The 22031-nt window shown below is 36.1% G+C and overlaps 1 protein-coding gene across 1 annotated transcript in view; it reads right to left on the bottom strand.

Annotated features, from left to right (window-relative positions):
• LOC106471560 (vacuolar protein sorting-associated protein 72 homolog) overlaps window positions 1-22031 on the bottom strand; it is a 32944-nt gene that overhangs the window by 10021 nt on the left and 892 nt on the right. The window contains exons 2-4 of the mRNA XM_022400172.1: window positions 6030-6162; window positions 5329-5481; window positions 950-1034 (exon numbers count right to left, since the gene is read on the bottom strand). Of these exons, the coding sequence (XP_022255880.1) occupies window positions 950-1034; window positions 5329-5481; window positions 6030-6140 (349 nt within the window). The 5' untranslated portion in view covers window positions 6141-6162. The remainder of the gene's footprint in view (window positions 1-949; window positions 1035-5328; window positions 5482-6029; window positions 6163-22031) is intronic.

The following is a 22031-nucleotide window of genomic DNA, read 5'->3' as shown; positions in this document are numbered from 1 at the left end:
TGACCCTAGCCTGATGGGACCAGCCGATTGACCATGGGGGGCCACCAGTCTACAGGAATTCAAGGCCAAAGTGGTGTGTTGCAGTGCCCCAGACACCACTCAACCACCATGATCCTCTCCTGCCCTTCACGGGTAGCCACACACACAGCAAACATGTGGGTAAATGTTTAGATCCCAGAGGAGGTAACTGCAAATACAGAACCCTCCCTGGAAGGTCCCCTCATCACATACAGGAATCCACCCCAAGGTGATTAACTGTAAAAGAGAACTATTAACAAAACCTGAAAGAGAGGATGTGACAGGTGGGTGTGGTAGGAGGGGTAAAATTTTATATTTGATAGCTCTTTAACCAAACAAAATTAAAGGCTCTGAAAATTATGGTTTGTCTGAGCAATGACAACTTTATAGTGAGTAATTTGTGTTTAATTTCGTAGTTTCTGGGGTGGGGGTAGATAAAATAGAAATGAAAATATACCTAGGGAAAATGTGTCATGTATGTCATACTAGGGGAAATTCAGAATTTTTTCAAATATTGTCTTATAAAATTCTTGAATCAGTTACACAATTATTGGACTAGTCAACTAGACTGGATATGTAAAAATGGCCAATCACAGATTACTGTTTTGTTTTGGACCAGTGACTGAACTTTCGTATGCTTTGTGTTCAAAGATAATCAAACACACACACATATACATAAAAATATTACACTGATCTTAACAAAACTCACCACAAGCAAGATGTGATGTAACATAACAGTTTTTCTTACGATGTTAAAAAACGAATCACACAAGGAGAAAAAGTTGCATTAAAAAAACAAAAATTTTAAAAGTGTGACTCATTCATTTTTAGCAGTAAACCCTTTTCTCACAATTGGAAAAATTGGTTTTACGAACACAACAACAAACATTTCTTGCTATATAAATAAATGTTTTTCTTATATATTACTCACCTATATTTGGATCATCCCTGGAAATTTTTTCTGTCGTAGTGGATTTACTTTCTCTCTTTACTTTGTCACCAGTTTTCTTTGGTTCCTATTAAAGGAAAAAATTATATAAGACATCAAATAAATCACTCACATGTTCATGGGTGTAGAGTGATGGTTTCGTATTTATGTGGAATCTTGATTCTTTACGTCTTTAGTCATAATTTAACTGTACCTTAAAAATGGTTTATGATGAGACACAACTGGTTTATTTATGTTGGATGAACAAATCAAAAAGTTCTTAAAACAGGATGTTAGCCTTAACTTTGTATATCTTTATAATGAAACATTTCAGATAAAAAAATGAACAAGTTACGCATACACATACACACCGTACATCCTACTGCTTTGACGATGAAGTAGGAGAACTAGGCAAAACAAAGAATAATTCTTCCACACATACACACTGTACATCCTACTACTTTGATGATGAAGTAGGAGAACTAGGCAAAACAAAGAATAATTCTTCCACACATACACACTGTACATCCTACTACTTTGATGATGAAGTAGGAGAACTAGGCAAGACAAAGAATAATTCTTCCACACATACACACCATACATCCTACTGCTTTGACGATGAAGTAGGAGAACTAGGCAAGACAAAGAATAATTCTTCCTTAGGATTTTTTAATTACTTTAATCTTTCATTTTGTTTGATGTTCATATTTTTACAAACATAGATAAACAACCAGTATGTTTTAATTGGATATATCACCACTTAAAATTTTAAACTAAATATACAGACCAAGATAAGACAGAAAAAAAAAGCAGCAAAGAATTTGAAAAAATTACTTGTAACCTGCCTATTGACAACATCATTTTTATTGTTATAAACAAACAAGTTATTTGATACCTAGAATAAGATCCATAAAACCATTAATACAATAAATACAATTTTACATCAGATATATAAATGAAGCTTTGTCCAATATTAAGGTTTTTTTACCTCCAGATCAACACAGTTAAGGTAGTATATACCCTTTATATAGTGTTATCTAGGTTTGGCCTTTTTATAAGAAAAACATCTTCATACTATGCTTTTTTGTATAAAAACATATTGAAATAGGTACAAAGACATATCCTGGTACATGTGTAACATTACCATTGTGGCTAACTTGCATATTATAAAAATAAAGAAATACAAAAGAAATGTCTATGTTCCTGATAAATTCTACAAACATAACTGAATGCTACTGAAAATGGGTCCAGATTTTGATGGGATGTGAAGAATTAGCCTGAACTAAGGAAAAGTCTGAAAATTAATTCAAGGTCAAATTACAGCACAATTGAGTATGCCCTACGTTGTTGGACGTATGCTACAGCGACTTGTTAATGGTCATTTAATAAAAACCAAACCTCTTATACACTTTACCTGAATACACACTACAGATACACTAATAATGCATATTTATGACAATTGTGAAGTCTATAACATCAATAGATCTGAAGTTATGAGTTAAAACCACTATGAGAATATCAATTTTCATATTTTGAGAAAAACATTTGAAAATTTGGTGCAAAATTATCACTTTAAGGGTCTTTGTCTACTTGAAAAAGGTATACCACGTCCTGCAAATTGTGAAACTTACAACCTTAATATGTTTTTGGGTCTTAATAAGCTCCTGGAGCATAAGTTTCACCCTCCTTGTCTTTCTTGGACTCCTCAAATCCCTTTTTGGTGTTTCTTCTTATCTGTCGCTGCTTTACTCCTTCCACAAAAACTTTGCTTTGTGCTTTAGATAACCCTTTCCTTTCTGCATTAGTAAAGAATTTGTTGGTGAAACTTCTGTCCATGATGTTAAGCAGCTCGAGTATTTTCTTCCTAGACTGCATTCCATCACTGCCATCGTCATCATCAGCAGCAGCCCATCTTATATGTTTTGTACTTTACAAAGGTGTCCTTGGAACAACAATGCCATATTACATGGTTTAGGGACTCATTAGCATTCCGAGTGATACAATCTAAGCATTTTGTCAGGAACTCATCACTAGATGGGCTTGATGGCTTTCATTACACTCTGTGGAATGAAATGTTTGTGTGAATATTCCGAGCTGGTGGCTTTAGCTTTTTGGAATTTACACCAAGAATCTTCACCAGTATGGCACAAGTGATGCTGAGGTTTGATGTTGGTTGATATTTTAGGGTACCAAGTTGCCCATATTGCATTCTGCATTCCTTCCAGATCACCTTTGTTTGAGTGTATACCTTCCCCATACCAGTTCTGGAGACTAACAATAACCTTATCAGTGAGTCTGCCAGCACCTCTTATTCCCTTGCCATCACTAAGCTTTCTACCTTTCATATCTTTTTTAAGATTTCACAAAGCTTTTTCTGACCATGTCCTACACACACTTTTTTCTCTACAATTCTGTCTCCATATGGTCTTGACTCCTTCATTGTATGGAAGGATTTACTGTAGCCATTGCTGAGGCACATTGTGTATCTGAGGCCTCTTTCTTTCTCAGACCTTTGAAATATCCTCACCATACCTACTGGTTCCACTGAAGGCATAGAATCGTCATAGTTTGCTAAGCAAACTCTACAATGTTCCTCTTTCTCCTTTGCTGTCTATTTTTTCTTTGAAGAGCAGGAATGATAGTACCTACTCAGCAGTTCATAGTCTCTGACTTTCCCAGATTCACTGGAAAGAACAGTGACAACATCATGTAAGGAAGAGTAGTCCTGTTACAGATATTTCAGTAACTTTGCCATCTCTTTGCAAATCTTCAGCAACTCATTCCATGGTTTCACCAGCATTCAAGACAGATGTGAAATGCTTGTCCCAAGACTTCTGTGCACAAATTGCTTGTTAATAGAAAACGGGTTCTTTTCCTTTTTTTTACTTGTATGCCAAACTTTCTCATTATAACAGTTCATTCCTTTGCAACAAATTTTAGGGTAGCAGCAAGTCCACTTCTATTGGTAACTTTTAACCACAACTTTTCCCACATGAACAGTGGAAAAATTCATTCGTTTCTTCTAACAGAATGCCCATATCAACAAACATACTACCACTTGTGGGATCTCTTCTTTTCTTTTATTTGATGGAGTCCCTTCAGAAGTATACAAATGTTAAAATTTTCCTTAGAAGCACTTAGTACCATAGAATCTTGCTCAGAAGTTGAAGTCACAGAACTGGTAGCTGCACCACGAGTACCAACAACTTTGGCAACTCACGTGGTTCACTTGTACTGTTACTAAGCTTACCAGTGTTCTCTTCACCTAATTGCTTGTTTCTGGTGAATCTGTTACCATGAAACTTCCTCTTCTTTGATTTGTGAGGACCACGCTTTCTGTTTATCCTCAAATATTCATAATTTACCACTTTTGATGGCAAGTTAGCTAAAGAATTTAGTTAAAGCACTCTCTTTGTTCAACACATAGAGTTTGACCTTGATCACTGATTCATCAATGAAAGGTTATTAGTACAGTCCATTACTTCAAAGGGGTAGCAAAAATGCATTTTGATAAGCAGGGGGAATTACAGACAAATTGGCTAAAAGTTTTTGAAAACAAGAATAAAAGCAACAATTTTGGATCACATTGCAATGGAAATGGAATGTAAGTAAAGGCATTTAAATGGAAAACCTTTTATTTCATACTTTTTAAGGTTTTTTAGTTTAACTAAGACTTTTTTTGCACTGGACACTGAAAGTAAAAGGGTTAAGGATATAAACAAAAAATAAACTGTGATATTTTTTGACATTCAAAGGGTATAAGCTACCTTGATATAAAGTTTCAGATACAAGGTTTCAACCTACATCTGACATTTAAAGGGTATAAGCTACCTTGATATAAAGTTTCAGATACAAGGTTTCAACCTACATCTGACATTTAAAGGGTATAAGCTACCTTAATATAAACTTTCAGATACAAGGTTTCAACCTACATCTGACATTTAAAGGGTATATGCTACCTTAATATAAACTTTCCAATATAAGGTTAAAACTTACATCTGACATTTAAAGAGTATAAGTTACTTTAATATACACTTTCTGTAAAAAGGTTTCAACATACATCTGACAGTGTTTTATCTTTTAGTTATTTCAGTTCAAACTAGGTTTCAAACTAATAACAAGTAAACACACAGCACCGAACTGTAATCTGATCAAGTACCTGTAGACTTTAGCTCTTTAGCAGCATGTGTCAGAAAAAAAAGCCACACAAAGTCAATAGAATTACAAATTCAGAATTTTTAGCTGTAGTTTTACTTATAAATATGTGAAAAAAAAATCATAGAAAATTAATATTAAAAAAGTATATTTTTCTTGCCATTGAAGATTTTTAACTTTAAACTTGTCAGATAATGGAAGTTTCTGTTATCTCTGTGCTTGCTTACCTTGTACGCCCTGGTGGTAGTTTTTTTCTTTCTTTTGCCTTCCTCCTCATCTTCCTGGTCAGACACCAGTTCATCATTTTCATCAATAGAAAAATCAGAATCCACCTCATCACTTTCATCAATTTCAGAGTGATAGTCTACATCATCTTCTTCCTAGAAGGCAGTAAATTACATCATTATTCCTTCTTTTTTTTCAACTAACTGATGATAAGTTTAAATGTCACATTTTAAGATAAAATGTGTTGTTGCATATTTTCAACCTGTAATCAACACATGCTGCTCTGAGGTCATTTCTATTTTAATTACTCACCTCTACTTAATTGTAACAACGTAATTATTTCATATGTTATAATAATTTTCACTAATATGTCATCACTTGATGTTTCATATGAAAGATGCTGGTGATAATAGCTCCAAGAAAGACAATTTGTTTTTCTCATAAGAATAATACTGTCACTAGCTTTTAAACATAATGTTACCAAAATTATAAAATTATTAGTCATTCAAAGGTAACATCATTGTTTTATTTTATTATTCCTGCTATGAAACGGTTATCTGAGGTGAGGCAGGCAAATATAAGTAAAGAAATTGGGAACAGCTTCTGGAATACTTTAGTGATTGTTTCACTTCCTAAGTTGTATTCAAAATGAAGACGATGTAACAAGAAGAATAAGAAAGCAGAGACACAATTAAGAACTTACTTCTTCAAAACCTCCGTAGGTAGTGTGGTAGAAGTCATCTTTTTCTTCTTCATTTATGATACGAGACATACGGTTCCCAGCATTGGCACGTCTTTCTCTCATAGCAGCCATGTTGATTTACTCAAAATCTTAACTGGAATACATTGCAAATAGGATACTTTTGTACTTAAAAGCACATCGGAAGTACCAAAAAAAATGACCCACTTAAAATTATCAATATTTTTGTTTTAAAAGTAACAAAGCCAAACAATAAACACAGAACTAAGACTAGAAATACAACATGACGTTTTCGCTCCCTACTTAAAAAATGTATAGCCTGATAAAAAAATTGATGACAACAAATCAATCAGTTAGTTGTTACAGCCTCGTAAATTTACTTGTAATCTTTACAGTTTGTGTACTACACTTCTAGCATTGTTAATATATTTTTCCAGTAATGTAATATATTTCATGTTAACTTCTCTTCTGTGTGCATGTTTTGGTTCCTAGAGAAATAACACACATATAGGTTTTCGTTTAACTGTAAAGAAGTGCCTTGCAAACTCTGAACCTCCTTCCTTTTGTTAGATGTTAGTGAGGCACCATCAAGTTTACTTTCTAGTGTTTTTGGTCAGCGTCCAAGTCTCTGCCCCTTACTAAGAAATAGATTACACTGTGGACTATTAATGTTTTCTCTTTCTTAAAAATTAGATACTTCAGCCTCGTCACAGTTTGCAGGAGGGTCCAGGTATCTTCAAACTCTGTCACTGATTCACAATAATTCTTTTAAAAGTCTTCTGGCCTTTCACAGATCTTGTTTATTTGTTCCACTAGGTGTCCAGACACCTCATTAGGATGAGGTTCACAAAAGAGCCAGTTTAGTCATTGAGCAACTGACCACATAGCATGTTATACTAAGTTATATAGTAGCAGATAAACATCTGACCTTACACAGAATGATTTCCATAATTAACTCTTGTAACTTGCAATGAATATCTTTTAGCTTAACTACTAGCAACAAACACTGCAATTATGGCTTGTGCAGCTTATATAACATTAAACCAAGATCCTTTTCTTCAGTCATGCTGTTGAGTGCATTTAAATCTGTAAAAAATGTGTGACTCAAATTATGATAATCCAAATGCAATACCTCACAGTTACCATAATTACATGTCATTTAAGCCTATGAAGAGAGAGAGAGGGAAGGACTCAAGATCTGAGCTGGTTTCTGCTGGAGTTTAGAAGTAAACTGACTTAGGAATTTAAAATTGTTAGGTGTTTGGATAAATTGTTCATGGGAAGTTGTTGTAGTGGTGGAAAGATAGGATTGAAGATTTAATTCTGAATATTTGAATTCATTTTGAGTTATTGTAAGATAATCTATGAATATGAAGGGTTACATTAAGATAGGCTTGTTTCTTTGTCGGGTGACTTTGAAGGACCCAATGTACTTCTGTCAACTAGTCTTTTCTTAGGTTACTAACACTTAAATTGCCTATAGGCACACACACACACATTCATACATACATACATACACATATATAGTTACAATTTAAAAAAACAATGATATAAAACAAAATCAATTTTAAAAACTACCAAATGGACTTTTCATCAGAACAACTAAATTTAATTCAGTTCAAAATGTTAAGAAAATAATCAATTCAACTATTTTTGCACAAGTTTTGGAAAACAAAAACATAACTCCATAGTTAATTTTAATTTTTTACATTTATTTTAACTTTTCATAGTAGTTATATTTTCGATAGTTTATGTTAATTTTTTGTGGTAATTAAATTACTTTAAGAGTTTGACTGATATATGCACTGATCCAAATGTGAACAGTTTAAATTATCTTATCTCACCTCACCTCAAAATTTTACAAAATTTACTACAATTTCCCACTGGTATTATCATTCTTTTATATGTTGTTACTATAGCTTAACAATAAAACAGGGTTCAAAATATTACATTCCCAAATAATTTAACTTTGCTTGAGGAAATTTATCTTTTTAGTTAGCTTTCCTGATCAGTAATGCATGTTCCATCTGTATTCCTTTAGTTATTACCAATGAAAGTTAACATTTTCCTAAATTGAAAATGCATTTCCAATAATACTTACCACTGCTGACACTTATAGCTGTTACTCAACTGCCAGGGTGTCTTATTTGCCCATCTAAGCATTGGTAAATTTTTTCTCACTTGCTCCAGTCTTTTATACCCCACTTAATTGCCGTTGGCGATAGTTGTCTCGTGATACTCTTCACCTACATCAATGCGCACTCTATCTTGGTACTTTATATAAACACCTCGTTCAGATGATGTTATCACTTCCCAGTCTCTAACACCATCTCTTAGTGAGAAGGAAGTGTGGGAGAGTGTCAGCAGAGGTAATTATTACAGGAAATACATTTTCAATTTAGGAAAATTTTAACTTCGAAAACATATCTATCTTTGCTGACATTTATAGCTATAATCCCACATTAAAAAGGTGAAGGGACCAGTGAAGGCATTATTCATACAGAGAGCATCTGCATACATCATGGGAACAAATATCCAGGGACTCAGGTAGGAGGGCCCCAAACTTTGCCCTCTTCTCCAATAGTGGAATAATTCACTCTAACACTCTGGAGGAAAAGTCTTTGTCCACCACCCCAGTGACCAGAAACCAAGTGTGATAAGGACTCTCTAGCTCCACTAGTAGAATATGGGGGTATTACATGTTGGGGAGTCTTAAGAAATAGTGCTCTTGAATGAGTGCAATAGGCAAATCAAGTTCCCTAAATTTTTAAAAGCAAACTAACCCCAATATATTCAATCCAATGATTGGCAGGGATGGGCAGAATCCCTTTTATCTTTACTCATAATATTCTATAAGTGGTGGTCCAGCATAGTATGGTAATACCACCTGGTGAGCTCCTAGGTGGTCCTATGGAACACCACATTTCTACAGAGCCTGTTGCAAATGGTAGTAATTACAGTGAAATAAGGGTTGTCAGCATGGAATTGTTTCGATAAAAGCACACCTGTCTGGGCAACACTCGCCACAGAGTGGGATCCTGTGAAAACAAGGCAAGAGACCCTGAAAGGTAGAAATAAAAATACTTACCCCTTTGAATAGTATAGCAGAAACAGTTAAGATAGCTACAGGGGGTAGGCAAAACCCTCAGAGGAAGAGACTACCAGATCACACAAATAATGTGAGATAAAGGTATTGGGGAGGTCCACATACCAGTCGGCATAGTGACCTTGAGTGGGCAATTCAACCAGACTGCTAAGGATATAGAAAAGAGAAATCTGATTAGATGTGACTCACAGAAGATACCTCACCTTCAAAGAGAGCTTCAGATAAAGGTATAAATGTAAGCAACGAAATCTTCAAGACCCTCACTGAACATGACCAAGATCGAAATCTGATTGGACACAGAGAGAAAGAATGAGCAAATGAATCAAAAAAGGAGTGAACCCCTTTCCTGTCTGACAGAGTGTTGGGAAGAAGAACTGGTCTGAGGACATAGAGAAAACAAGAAAATGGACTGTGGACAAACAGCACAAATCACTCTGACCGATGATGTCCATTAATTAGCAGCCATGATAAACAAACCTGAAGGTAAAGGGGATACATGGTATATAAGAGTCAGGTCAGGTTTAGAGGAAGAACACATAACCTGAATCTATCTGTTTGGCAAAAACGTCTGTCAAAGAGCCAAGTAAAAAAAAAACGAGTTATGGTTGACACCACTGATTGAGAAGGATTCAACCTCCTCTAAATACAACATTGCTGATATGCATGTCATTACCTTTGAGAAAAGTGACTTTCGGACTAAACAGAAACTGAGCCAGATACATGTCAACCTTAGAAATTAAACCCCAATGCTGTTTGAAAGACAGTATAACCTCTATGCCAGAAGCTTGAGCTTCTGGATAGCCAGGTTCACCATACATGATCATGGCAGCCTCCACAGAGAGAGCCTAAAAAGGAGTGGAAAAGGTGGATGCACCGGAAAGAACCACAGAAACCCAGGTGTAGCTGCTAATCTAGTGTGGTCAACAGGATCAGACAATGGGTTGGAACAAATCATATTTCATACCCTGGGTAACATATGGAGAGAAGGTTGAGAATGGTAATCCTGTCCTGTCCAGATGGTATAATGATGAAATACTGGACACTAAATTGCCAGTAGTTGGGTGATCCAATGAAAGGTTCAACCCACTAATTAGTATTGAAAAATGAGAGGCAACCCATCTGAACCTTGCAATGCAACATCTGTTCTGTCAGGAAAATCTGTGTGGATTGAGACAATGGATGTTCTACCATTGCCATCACCCATGGAACATGGCAAGCTAGAAGGGTGATAAGGCTAGTCTAGATATAGGAGGTCAAAAATTCGAAAATAGGGAACCCTAGACCACATGCTTCCTTGATGCGAAACATAAGACACCACAATGGAATAGCAGAGTGAAACCTGACAATTTACCCCTTAAGAAGCCCAGACCATGAGACCTTGCCTGTTGAAGAGCAAGGAAGATGAAAACATTGTGTACAGAATCCTCGTGGTCTGTGCATATTCTGGAATTCCTGACTGTTGGTATAGGTACCCCATCCTTGAAGCAAGGAATTTGTGAATAGAATGGAACTATGGATGAGGTGGCAGAAACCAATTAGTAGTAGTGTCCCAACTTAACCACTCAAGATTTAAGAATGATTCCAACTAAGGAAACTGGGGAAACCAGGAAATAGATGTATATAATCCCTGGTCACTTGAAGACCAATAAAAGGATCAATTGTGTTCTCATCCCAAAGGCACGAGGGATCTGAGTGATGCCCATATTCCCAGAAGAGAAAGAACCATCCATGCAGTGGGAGAAGGAGAGATGAGGAAGAGCGTGGAATCCTATTCTATAATGTTGAACAAGATGGGAAAGAGCTGAGCTTGACTGAGAGATGAGAGGAAAAAGAAAAATTACACAGACTGATGACATATTGAATCGGAGCAAAAATAGATATTACAGTTTCGAACATAAAACTTGCGTGGGTTGTATTGGAAAGTAGAATCAGGATGTGATGTTCTAACAATTGGTGAGATATTGCCAGCAGTAACCAATAGTCAATGGAATGGTGTGTGCACAGTATGCTGGGATGAAGAAGATGAGAAACTGGTATGATACAGCAGAATCTTTGTTAAGCCTATGCGAGATCAAAGGATAAAACCCAAAACAGCAGTACCTGACCCTTGGGCATTGATAGTGGTGGGACTCCACCACTAAGGCAAAGTGCAGATAGGAGCCAATGACAACCAAATTGAACATCTATAATCCAAAAAAAATTCAACACAGATTCAGGAATGATTAACTTGTGAAATTTGGAGAATCTAAGCATTAATATCAACAAGGAAGACTGATGACTAAACACCAATCTCATGTCGTCATAGGCTCAACAACTAACAGAAATAAAAACTCTGAAGAATTAGCCCAACTCTCTCACTACATCCAGACCAACCAGACTCAGATAACCCTAGAATTAAGTTCTAAATTCCGAAGAACTGCAGCAGATGGAAACCCTACAAGTTGGGTGGATAATAGTGGGGAAGATGTGAATTGAACTTGCAGAGTTTCTGGACTGATAGTTAAGATTATCACACAAACAGAAATTCTTGGAACCAAGCCCCCACAGCTCCTGATGGTATACGATAATCACCAAAACTGCTGCTGATCCGACTAAACAATGGAAACCTTAGATATAGACAGAATCTATTCTGAGTACCAATGTACAGAGGAGCTGATGTCAGGGCTCAGTACTCACAAATATGGGCAGGACTATGAGCCCCTGTAGGAGGAGATGACACTCGAGACTCCAAAAACAATCAGCTGGAAAAAATTGAACTAATATGATTGCTAACAATGGATCCAGCTTGTGTCGGATAAGACCTAACTGTCTCTTCATATAACTAAGAAGAAAACATTCCATTATGAACCACAATTTCGTGTATGGAGAAAAAAAACTGCTTCCAGACCTTTCAGCCATCAATTAAGTTGCAGGTTCAAAAGCAACCAGGAAAAAGTCCAAAACATCACACACTCGAAGAACTAACAGAAGAAAAACAAATCAAAGGCAGCTTATCCCAGAGTGGCCTCCATTTCATTTTTCATAGGTCATTTAAAGACCATGGTAAAGAAAGTTGTTTTGTTAGAGCAAAGTAGCTGCAGGCCACCTGCCATGTCCACCCTAAGGAATCGAACCCCGGATCCTGGTGCTGCAAATCCATAAACTTACCACTGACTGAAAATCCAACAGACTAAAAATAAGGTACAGGAAAAAGAGAACCACCACAAATCTGAATATATGCCTCCATCTCACAATGAATAAAATCACTGACGGTCTCAACAGAGACCCCCCCCCCAAATTTGTTGTGCAATGCTAGATATCAGATGGGGGAGGAGAGATCCAATTGGCCTCTGTGCTGGAAATAATAATCCGGGAATTCATACCATAATCGACTTGCTATAATTGGAAGAAAAAAAATATTTAAAAAATTTTAAGTATTATTATTATTATTATTGTTATGAAATCAACTAGATAACATGATAACGATCTTGATACAGGAAAACTCATTAGTGATGCTTTGTCAAGAAAAAGTTATAAAATTATCTGAATTAAGTACTTATATACAGTATCAGGGTAGAGGGTGCATTGATGTAGGTGGAGAGTTTCATGAGAAAAATAGCACCAAAGGCAACTGAGTGGGATATAAAAGACTGGAGCAAGCGAGAAAAATCAGACTAATGCTTACATGGGCAAAGAATAAATCCTGGTGGCCGAGCAATAGCTATAAGTAGCAGCAGAGGTATGTTTTGGAAGTGAACATATTGCATGGATTAAATAAACAATTCATGAGAAAATGCAACTTTAATTGAGGGAACGTAATCTTCCTGATAGCATTCTCTAGAGTGAATGTAATTATATTTCATTATTTCTATTCCTGTAAAAGGTGAACAACACCTATCACAAGATTCATGGCTCAAATATATGAAAGAGTAAGATGACAGAAAACTATTCATATCACTGAAGACCTCCTTCAATTCATCAACTAGGTGGGTAGGTTGAAAATAGAGAATAAAGACTGGTTAGCTTCAACATGGTTAGAGGTAGTTCAGGAGTAAATAAAGTGGAACATATAGGGCACAACAGACAGGATTGGGTTATGTTTCAGAATTGTAGACTTGACTGCGAGTGGTTTAAAAAGATACAATACCTTTCCAGAGATGTTTGCATATTTAAGGATATGTTAGAGATAGCCTTATGGAAAGTTGCACTATTAGATGGGGGAAATTATACACTTGGGACATAAATCAAGAAAATGGACAGAATTAGAGTAAAGGTTGGTAAGGGGGAAAATGCTGGGCTTATGAGGGTGCACAAAAACAAAATAAATATGAATACACAGATGTGTTCAAATAGCATTCCTGTAGTAGTCTCTAACAGATCTGGTTGGTTGTTTGGTGTTTTATGGTGCAAAGCAACTAGGCTATCTGCACCAAACAAGCGGTAAAAACAGTAAAAGTAAATTGTAATAAAATGTAAAAATACAGTGAATTAAAACCAAAATATATCCAAAATTTGGATAAAAGATTTATATACAATTAAAAAGGCCAATTCTTCGTAAAAAATTAAAAATACAATCTAGTTCGACAGTGTCTCACCATCGCCAATGACACTATCAAACGTCGGGGTAAACCCTGACAAAACACGCTTCGAAAATAGTGCTGCCGCTCATGGTCATAAAAGACAGCACGACAGCAAAATGTGGGCTATTGTGACTTGAGTGTCACAAAGGCTACACATCGGTGGATCAATACCAGATAAAAGAAAACAATGAGTTAAAAACTGTGACCAATGCGTAGCCTTGCCAGAACAAATTCCTCCTTCTGATCCTTATGGAAGCAAGATGGCAAAAGAGCAACAGAAGGTTTGATCTGGAAAAGCTTGTTATAATGTTGCTCACCCCACGTCGACTGCCAACTGGCACAAAGCCATGCCTTGAAGACAGGACCGTAGTCCACGTACTCGTTCCCGTGAATACCGACGTGGCCAGGGATCCAGAAAAACTGAATAGAAATAGAAGATAGAGAAAAGTGGGCCAATCGGTGTTGAATATTGACGAGAACAGGGTGAGAACCAACGTTAAGCGATTCCAGGTCCAGTAGAGAGCTAAGAGAATCAGTGGAAATAGTACAATCACTGTACTGCATAGCTATATGATCCAGGGCAAGAGAAATAGCATACAACTCAGCAATGAACACAGAAACTGTAGAGGAGATCCTGCGAGCATCTACTGAGCCACAGCAAACCATGGCAGAGCCTACACACAGTCACCCCATTTCGAACCATCCATATAAATAGGAAGAGAAGAATGGCTCTAAAGATGTACAGCAAAAGAAGCCGGTACTTCCAATCGAGAGTATCTGCCTTCCTCAGATGACTCAAGAAAAGATCACAGGCAGGGTTGGTAATAAGCCATGGCAGAATAGGCTGATCATTGGGGACAGCAATGTCATCCAATGCCAGACCCAATTGAGCCAGTTGTGCCTGGATACGAAGGCCAAAAGGACAAATTGCAGACCGTCTGTTCTGAAAGAGCATAGCCCACAGAGGAAGAATGACACAATCCCAGGTGGGATGCCATTGTAAGGATCAAAGCTTGGTAGCATATTGTAAAGAAAGTTGCAAACGATGGAGGTCAAAAGGAGGTTTGTGAGACTGTGTACAAACTCTGAACTGGAGAAGTGTGAAAAGCCCCAGATAGTGAACAGGGTCCAGCATCTTCAAGGCCGAGGGAGCGATAGATCCTGAGCATAGAACATCAACCCACTCCCCAAGAGGTAGAAGAGAAGACACGGAGGATGTTCAGAGCCCTTGCAAACTTGACACATAGCTGCTTGATGTGTGGAATGAATGTAAGCTTATCGTCAAAGATAAGCCCCAAGAACTTTGCCTCAGAGACCACACAAATAACAACATTTCCGAGACAGAGCTGAAGATCAGGGTGGAGACCCCGATGGTGGCAAAAATGCATACAAATGGTTTTGGAAAAAGAAAATTTAAAAGCGTTTGCAATGGCCCACCTCAACAGGCGATTGAGGGCAATCCAAAGCTGCCGCTCAATAAACCTCATGTTTGACGACTGACACAAGATGTGGAAGTCGTCGAGATAAAACCCATTTGTAACAGTTGGAGGAAGGAGAGTAGTGATAGCATTAATTTTAACACTAAAAAGTGTGACACTCAAGACACAGCCCTGAGGGACTCCAAGTTCCTGCAGAAAGGAATGGGAAAGAGTTGAACCCACATGGAGTTGGAATCGCCTGTCCAGTAAAAAGTTCTGTATAAAAATAGGTAAATGGCCACGCAACCCATAGGAGTGGAGGTCCTGCAAAATGCCATACCTTAACATAGTGTCATAAGCCTTCTCAAGATCAAAGAACTCGGAAAGAAGAAATTCTCTCTTGAGGAAGGCTTCCGTGATTGACGTTTCAAGTCGAATCATATGGTCCATGGTGGAGCGCTGTCGACGGAACACTGTTGACCATCCAAGAAAAGTGAAGGGGAGCAGATCAAGAGATCAATAGCAGTAAAAGACTGACTAGGTGCATGAAAATAAGTATAAGATCCAGTATTGAAGAGAAAAAGGTTGTGATCCGAGAGCATATGCTCTACAGAACACCCCCCCCCCCTCCAATCAATATCAGCACCATTCTAGAGGGGGTTGTGTCTATTCACCCAGAATTAAAAAGAGAGTTGGAAACTGCTCAACAAGAGCATCAAGGTCCTACTGATCATAAGTTTCCCCAGGAGACAGGTAGAGAGAACAAACAGTGATGGTACGACCCAAGGAAACACAGATGGCTATGGCCTCTAAGAGTGTATTGAGGGACACAGATAAAAAGAGCACATGCTGGTCAACCAGCAATGCCACCCCTCCATGCACTCGTCCATCACACAACCTGTCATTCTGGTACAAACAAAACTGCCAAAAGGTGACTGTATCACCAGGTTTCAAAAATGTTTCCTGTATGGAGAGACACACGGGGAGTCGATCAAGGCCTTAATGTCATCGAGATTAGAACAAAAACCTTGACAGTTCTACTGTATCAAAATGGAGGAGAACATGGTGGATAACCCTTCAGTTTATGACCACACTGTTTTTCTTTACTAGAAGAAGGTCAATCAACCTCCATGGATCCTGCCCTTGATTGAGAGGGCAGATCTCTGTCATCAGACCGGGAAACCAATGACTGAGGAAGTGATCGAATGATTGTCCTGCATTTAGGGGCCAAAGAAGGACCCGAGCAGACACCGGAGGCCAGTGCCCGAGGAGGTGGACCCAGGAAGTCACCGGAAGGAATAGTGGGGACAGAGATTGGAGTAGACATAGACTTGTCAACCCTGTTATCCATGGAGGCCAGAAGACCCCTCATATGGCGTGAAAAAACTCAGATGGAGGCATGGAAATTAGGAAATAAACTAAGAAAAAAGGTTGGCTAAAAATGTAAAGATTAATAGAAAGAATTTCTTTGAATACATTGAGAAAAATGTTAGAATGGGAGTAGGGATGAAACAGGAAGACAAGTATCTTATGATTATGAGATGATTGGGTTATTAAAAAATTCTACTTTTCCTTCAGTTTTTGCTAAAAAATATTTAAAAACAATATTACTCATCCTGAACAGCTACAAGATGGAAACAAGCTTGTTAAGAAACATTGAGAAATTTAAGGAATGATAAGTCTCCTGGGCCATATAATATTTACTCAAGGGTTTTGAAGGTTCGTTTGTTTTTCAAATTTCATGCAAAGTTACAAGAGGGTTATCTGTGCTAGCCATCCATAATTTAGCAGTGTAAGACTAGAGGGAAGGCAGCTAGTCATCACCTCTCACCGCCAACTCTTGTACAACTCTTTTACCAAGGAATAGTGGGATTGACCATCACATTATAATACCCCCACGGCTGAAAGGGCGAGCATGTTTGGTTGGAAGGGGATTCAAACCTGCAAACCTCAGATTGCGAGTTGAGCACCCTAACCACCTGGCCATGCCGGGCCACGGTTTTAAAGGATGTTAAGGATTGGATATGCGAGTCACTTGCTTCTATTTTTTCTAAGTCTTTGAATGTGGGCAGGTGCCAGACAAACAGAAGTTGCCTAATGTTACTCCACTTTTCAATGAAGGTGATAAAAATTGTTCCAGTAATTATAGGCCTATTACTCTTGCATCAGTTGTAGGAAAGGTTTTTGAAAGTCTGATAAAAGATGTTTTGCAAAATCATTTAATAACATTTAAAACTTTGTTGGATAGTCATCATGGTTTCACTACAGTAAATTTTTTTTTTTACTAATCTTCTGACATTCTCTAAAGAGATTACTGCCTAGTTAGATAAGGGAGCAAGTGCTGATTTGGTTTATTTTGATGTTCAGAAAGCATTTGTTAAAAATTATAGCTGTAATGTGGAAGATAGGTTGGCTCATTGTATAGAAAATTGGCTGAATGACAGAGAGCAGAGGGTTGTTACAAATGGAGCTCAGTGATGTTGGATAAATGTTATAATTAGAGTATCTCCGGGCTCAATGTTGGATCCTTTGCTCTTTTTAATATATATCAATGAAATAAATGAATGAATGGTAAATAAATTAATTAAATTTGCTGATGATATTAAAGTTTTGAGCATTGTCGGCTGTGAGGAGGATACTGCTACTTTACAAAAGGATTTGGATTATTTGCTGAATTACACAAATAATGGGACATGGCTTTTAATTTATAATAAATGCAGGTGGGATATCATAATTTGAATTACAAAAGTCTTAATCCATCCAAGCAATGTGCTTTTGCTAGTGGCAGGGCAAATAGGAGTTTAGATTGTATCCAATATGAAAATAATGAATACAAGTCTAAAGAGGTTAAATTGTTTTTGTATAGTTCATTGGTTAAGCAAAAATTGGAGTATTGTGTTCAGTTGTTGGATTCTTACCTTAGAAAGGACTTTGAAATGTTGGAAAGGGTTCAAAGGAGGGCTATTAGGATAATATAGTACGGAAAGGTTATCATATGAGGATAGGTTAAGATCTGAAATTGTTTCCTCTTGAAAGACGAAGAGTTAGAAGGGATTTGATTAAGCTGTTTAACATTCATTATTGGAACTGACAGAGTAGATCACAATATTTTTTTGTACTTAATGATGAGAATGGGTAAGACTAGAGGATACAAATATAAATTTGGTAGGGTAGGAGTCATCTTCACCTAAGATATTATTATATTTCTAACAGAGTAGTTGGCTTTTGGAATGGGTTGCCTTCAGATGTGGTAGATGCAGTTAGTTTAAAATAGTTTAAGGGAATACTTGATAAATCTTTCAATGACATGGGCTGACTTAGTGTGTTTTACTTTTATTTTAAAGATTAGTATAATGGATGGGATGGCCAAGATGGACCAGCAGGTACATTGTTGTCCTTAAATTGTATGTTGTTGTTATTTTTATGACATTCAAACAAACTTACATGAATAAATTGGAATAAACTGGCTACATATTTATGTATAATCATGATACATTGTAAATAGAAACATTATTACCAATGATCAGTGAGAGTGTGACGTTTTCATTATCTGGTTATCATTATATTTGATTTATAAGAGATCAATATGTTTTTTTACTATATATATATATTGTTACGACAGCAGAAGTAGCGTGTCACTGGGAGCATGCGTGCTGGAGTTTCTCGAATTATCGGGGATCCCCACAAATCTCCAAGTGTTTGCTAGACGCCCTATTTTTTAGTATATAAGCGTAGCAAAGAAAGCGATAGATAGATAATTAAAGAAGCAAACAGTAGTGATGGTAATATAAAGTGTGTGTTTTGTTATCAAGATTGCAAACATATTGACTGTGGAATTACTGTGTATCAAAAGTTTGTATCGAGAAAGAATAAACTAGTTTTAATTAAAAAAAGGACTTGTATCGCTGAAGTTCCTCAGAAAGAATTTTACAGGAAATTATCAAACAAGCAGATATGTAACAATATTAAAAACAAATGAAATGGTGACCTCATAATCATCTCTACATTATTGATTTGCCAAATAGGAAATATTCAGATTACCTATTAAAAAATGTGTCTCAAAATAAACACATTTTTGCAAAATGCTCAAATGACAACCACCAGCAAAATCACTGGAAGTATTCTTACATCTGTGGTGGAAAAAAGTACTCAGACTGACTGGTAATTTAGAAATATATTTTGCAAATGATCTTTAATCATAGTAACTGCAAAGTAATGCATTTGGATCACACATTTAAGAGAGAAGGATATCCATTCAATAGTTTGATTAATGAAACGGATCTTGGTGTGGTAGTGGACAATTCACTCAAGTCATTGAAACAGTGGTTTGTTACCAGTGGGAAAACTAATAAGAATTTTAGGGTGTATTTGTAGACAAACTGATTACAAGATAAAATAAATAATTACTTCTCTATAAAAACCACTAGTTAGGCTTACTTTACGATATTGTGTACAGTTTTGGTCTCTTTATGTAAGAAAGGATATTGACATATTAAAAATGACAAGGAACTTTTTTAAAGTGTTGGAAGCCAGCACTTTATAGGAGTTTAAAAAACATGAATGGTGGGTTTAAATTTTTTTTATAAAGAGTGGGTGTACAATGACAGCCTTGAAGGACCAAATTATCCTTTGATGTTCGTATGCTATGTTAAAACAACAAACCATTCATCTAAGTGCCAGAAAATTTATAAATACTTAAGTGACACCTCATAATCAACAAGGTCCCTAATAAAAATTAACATTATTAAGTATATTTTTTTAATCTTTTATCCTCTATGAAACAATATTTTAACATTAATACATTTCAAAATTTCAACATCTGAATTATGTTACTTTCCGAGTCAATAGGCTTAGTCTAACATAAAAAATAATGGTATAACATCTTCTTTCCCTATGAAAAAAATTGTTTATACTCATCAAACATAACTAACTCCTTTTGTGCTTCACACTTCACAAACTGTTTCAATAATTGAAGGTTGATGTAAATGTATTTGTAGCTTTATGAAAGATGCTATTATCAAATTCCAGGTATAACTCTGTAGATTTTCCCCTAGGCATAACACATATATATACCATAAAGCATTAAAATAAATTTGAAGCAATAACAATATACCCTGCAAAAGGTTGTCTCATTCCAAACCAGAACCACTATAGAAAGGTAATAACTATTAGTCTAATTGTTAATGTAAATTGTAATCAAATATTCTGTAGAAAATGTTTTAAATGCAACTTCATTTAAAAGATTTTTTCTACAGGTGTACAAGTTTACTCACCTGGATCTTTCTTTTATATTTCTAAAATAAAAACTATTCTAAATTACTTCAGAGTTTAGTCACTTAAGTATCAGGGTGCTGCAATCTCAAGAATTTGTAGCCACACCTTTGGATCTTAACTTTTACTGTTTTAAAGTTTTACAGTAAGATCAGATTTAAGGTAAATTTGGACACTGATTCAGTGACATATACAATTTTTGAATTGTTACACCATGGCATTTAAGCTTATAACTACTGTTATAAACAGTTAGGCCAATAGTATTACTAGTTACTAGTACAGTAACAGAGCATTACAGACAATTTCTTAAGCAGTAGTACATAACTAATATGGTATATAAACATATCATGCATTTCTATCTTGTTGTATTATTATGGTATTTATTCTGTATATGTGTGCCAATTTCACAAAACATAAGTTAATACGTTCATCTCATTTTAGCTGCTTTTGTTCCTTTGTTATTCTTTCGAAACAATACTGGCTTTGCCCATTGGTGGTTCATGCTGTGCAAAGATTTCAACAGCAGTTTTCTTCAATGATAAAGCAGATAGCATTTTTATGGTCATAGCCCCAAATAATTTTGAATGAGAATGACCAGACATGTGGGTAGAGTTAGTAATCCTGAGTATATGTGATGTTTCTTGTGAAGTAAGGAATGTTGGATTTAAATAATCTGGGAGAACTCTTCATAAGATAGGAAGTTTGAGAGAGAAGATATATTCTGGTAAATGCTACCTTCCAATAAAAGAAAACACATACAGTGTTTATGTTAAGTCTGTTTTAATAAACTCTTCATTTCATATTTTACTTTGTGTCCAATCTCTTTATTTCATTGTAAAAACATCAGTTATTCAGAAATTTGGTATTACTCCATTATAAACATTTTGTCAAACTTCCTGTTAGGCAGACCCATCCCATTTCTCTACATTTCAGTTTGAATTAAATATACCACACTATTACTAGTACCACTTGAAATTTGAATCTTAGAGGCACCCTAAGTCATCACAAGTTATTATGTACACTAATTATTAAACTAATTCGAATCAGTATCTCTGGGCAAAGGCATGTTGGGATTGATTTAGGGTAAAAAAAAATTGTATGACAACAGATTTGATGCTAAATGACAATTGTATCCTTTATCATCCAGTGGCATGGACATGCAAGTTTTTGTAAACCTTGGTCAAATTATAATCATGTATTTTCTCAACTACTGTGAATAGTAATGCCATATGGTTAAAAAAGATGTAGATTACTGGACCTCTGGCATGAAAAAAAAAATTAAAACAACTACCACACAATATCTACTGTAAATGTAATGCACTAGCTCTAATTTTAAGCAGAAGGTAAGCTTTATCACTGTTTATGTTGAACAATCTATACATTAAATATTGGTTATATCACAGGATCTTAGGACTAGGACATGAAAGATTATTTACTAAGACTAAATGTAAAATGACTATGAGTATAATACATATCACACATGATGGATATTCATTATTATAGAAATACACATAGGTTCAAGAAGTCTTGAGAGAAATGAATAAAAACCCTATAACCCAAGTGCTTTTAAAAGGTGGACCTTTCTTCTTCTTTGTTTGCCCCTGAAGAAGAAAGGTCCGCCTTTCAAAAGCGCTTGGGTAGTCGTGGGAGG

This window comes from Limulus polyphemus, unplaced genomic scaffold (genome assembly GCF_000517525.1).
Source record: "Limulus polyphemus unplaced genomic scaffold, Limulus_polyphemus-2.1.2 Scaffold4698, whole genome shotgun sequence".
Taxonomy (NCBI): domain Eukaryota; kingdom Metazoa; phylum Arthropoda; class Merostomata; order Xiphosura; family Limulidae; genus Limulus; species Limulus polyphemus.
Note: the sequence above shows the minus strand (reverse complement) of the source record. Positions and strands in the feature narration are given on the sequence as shown.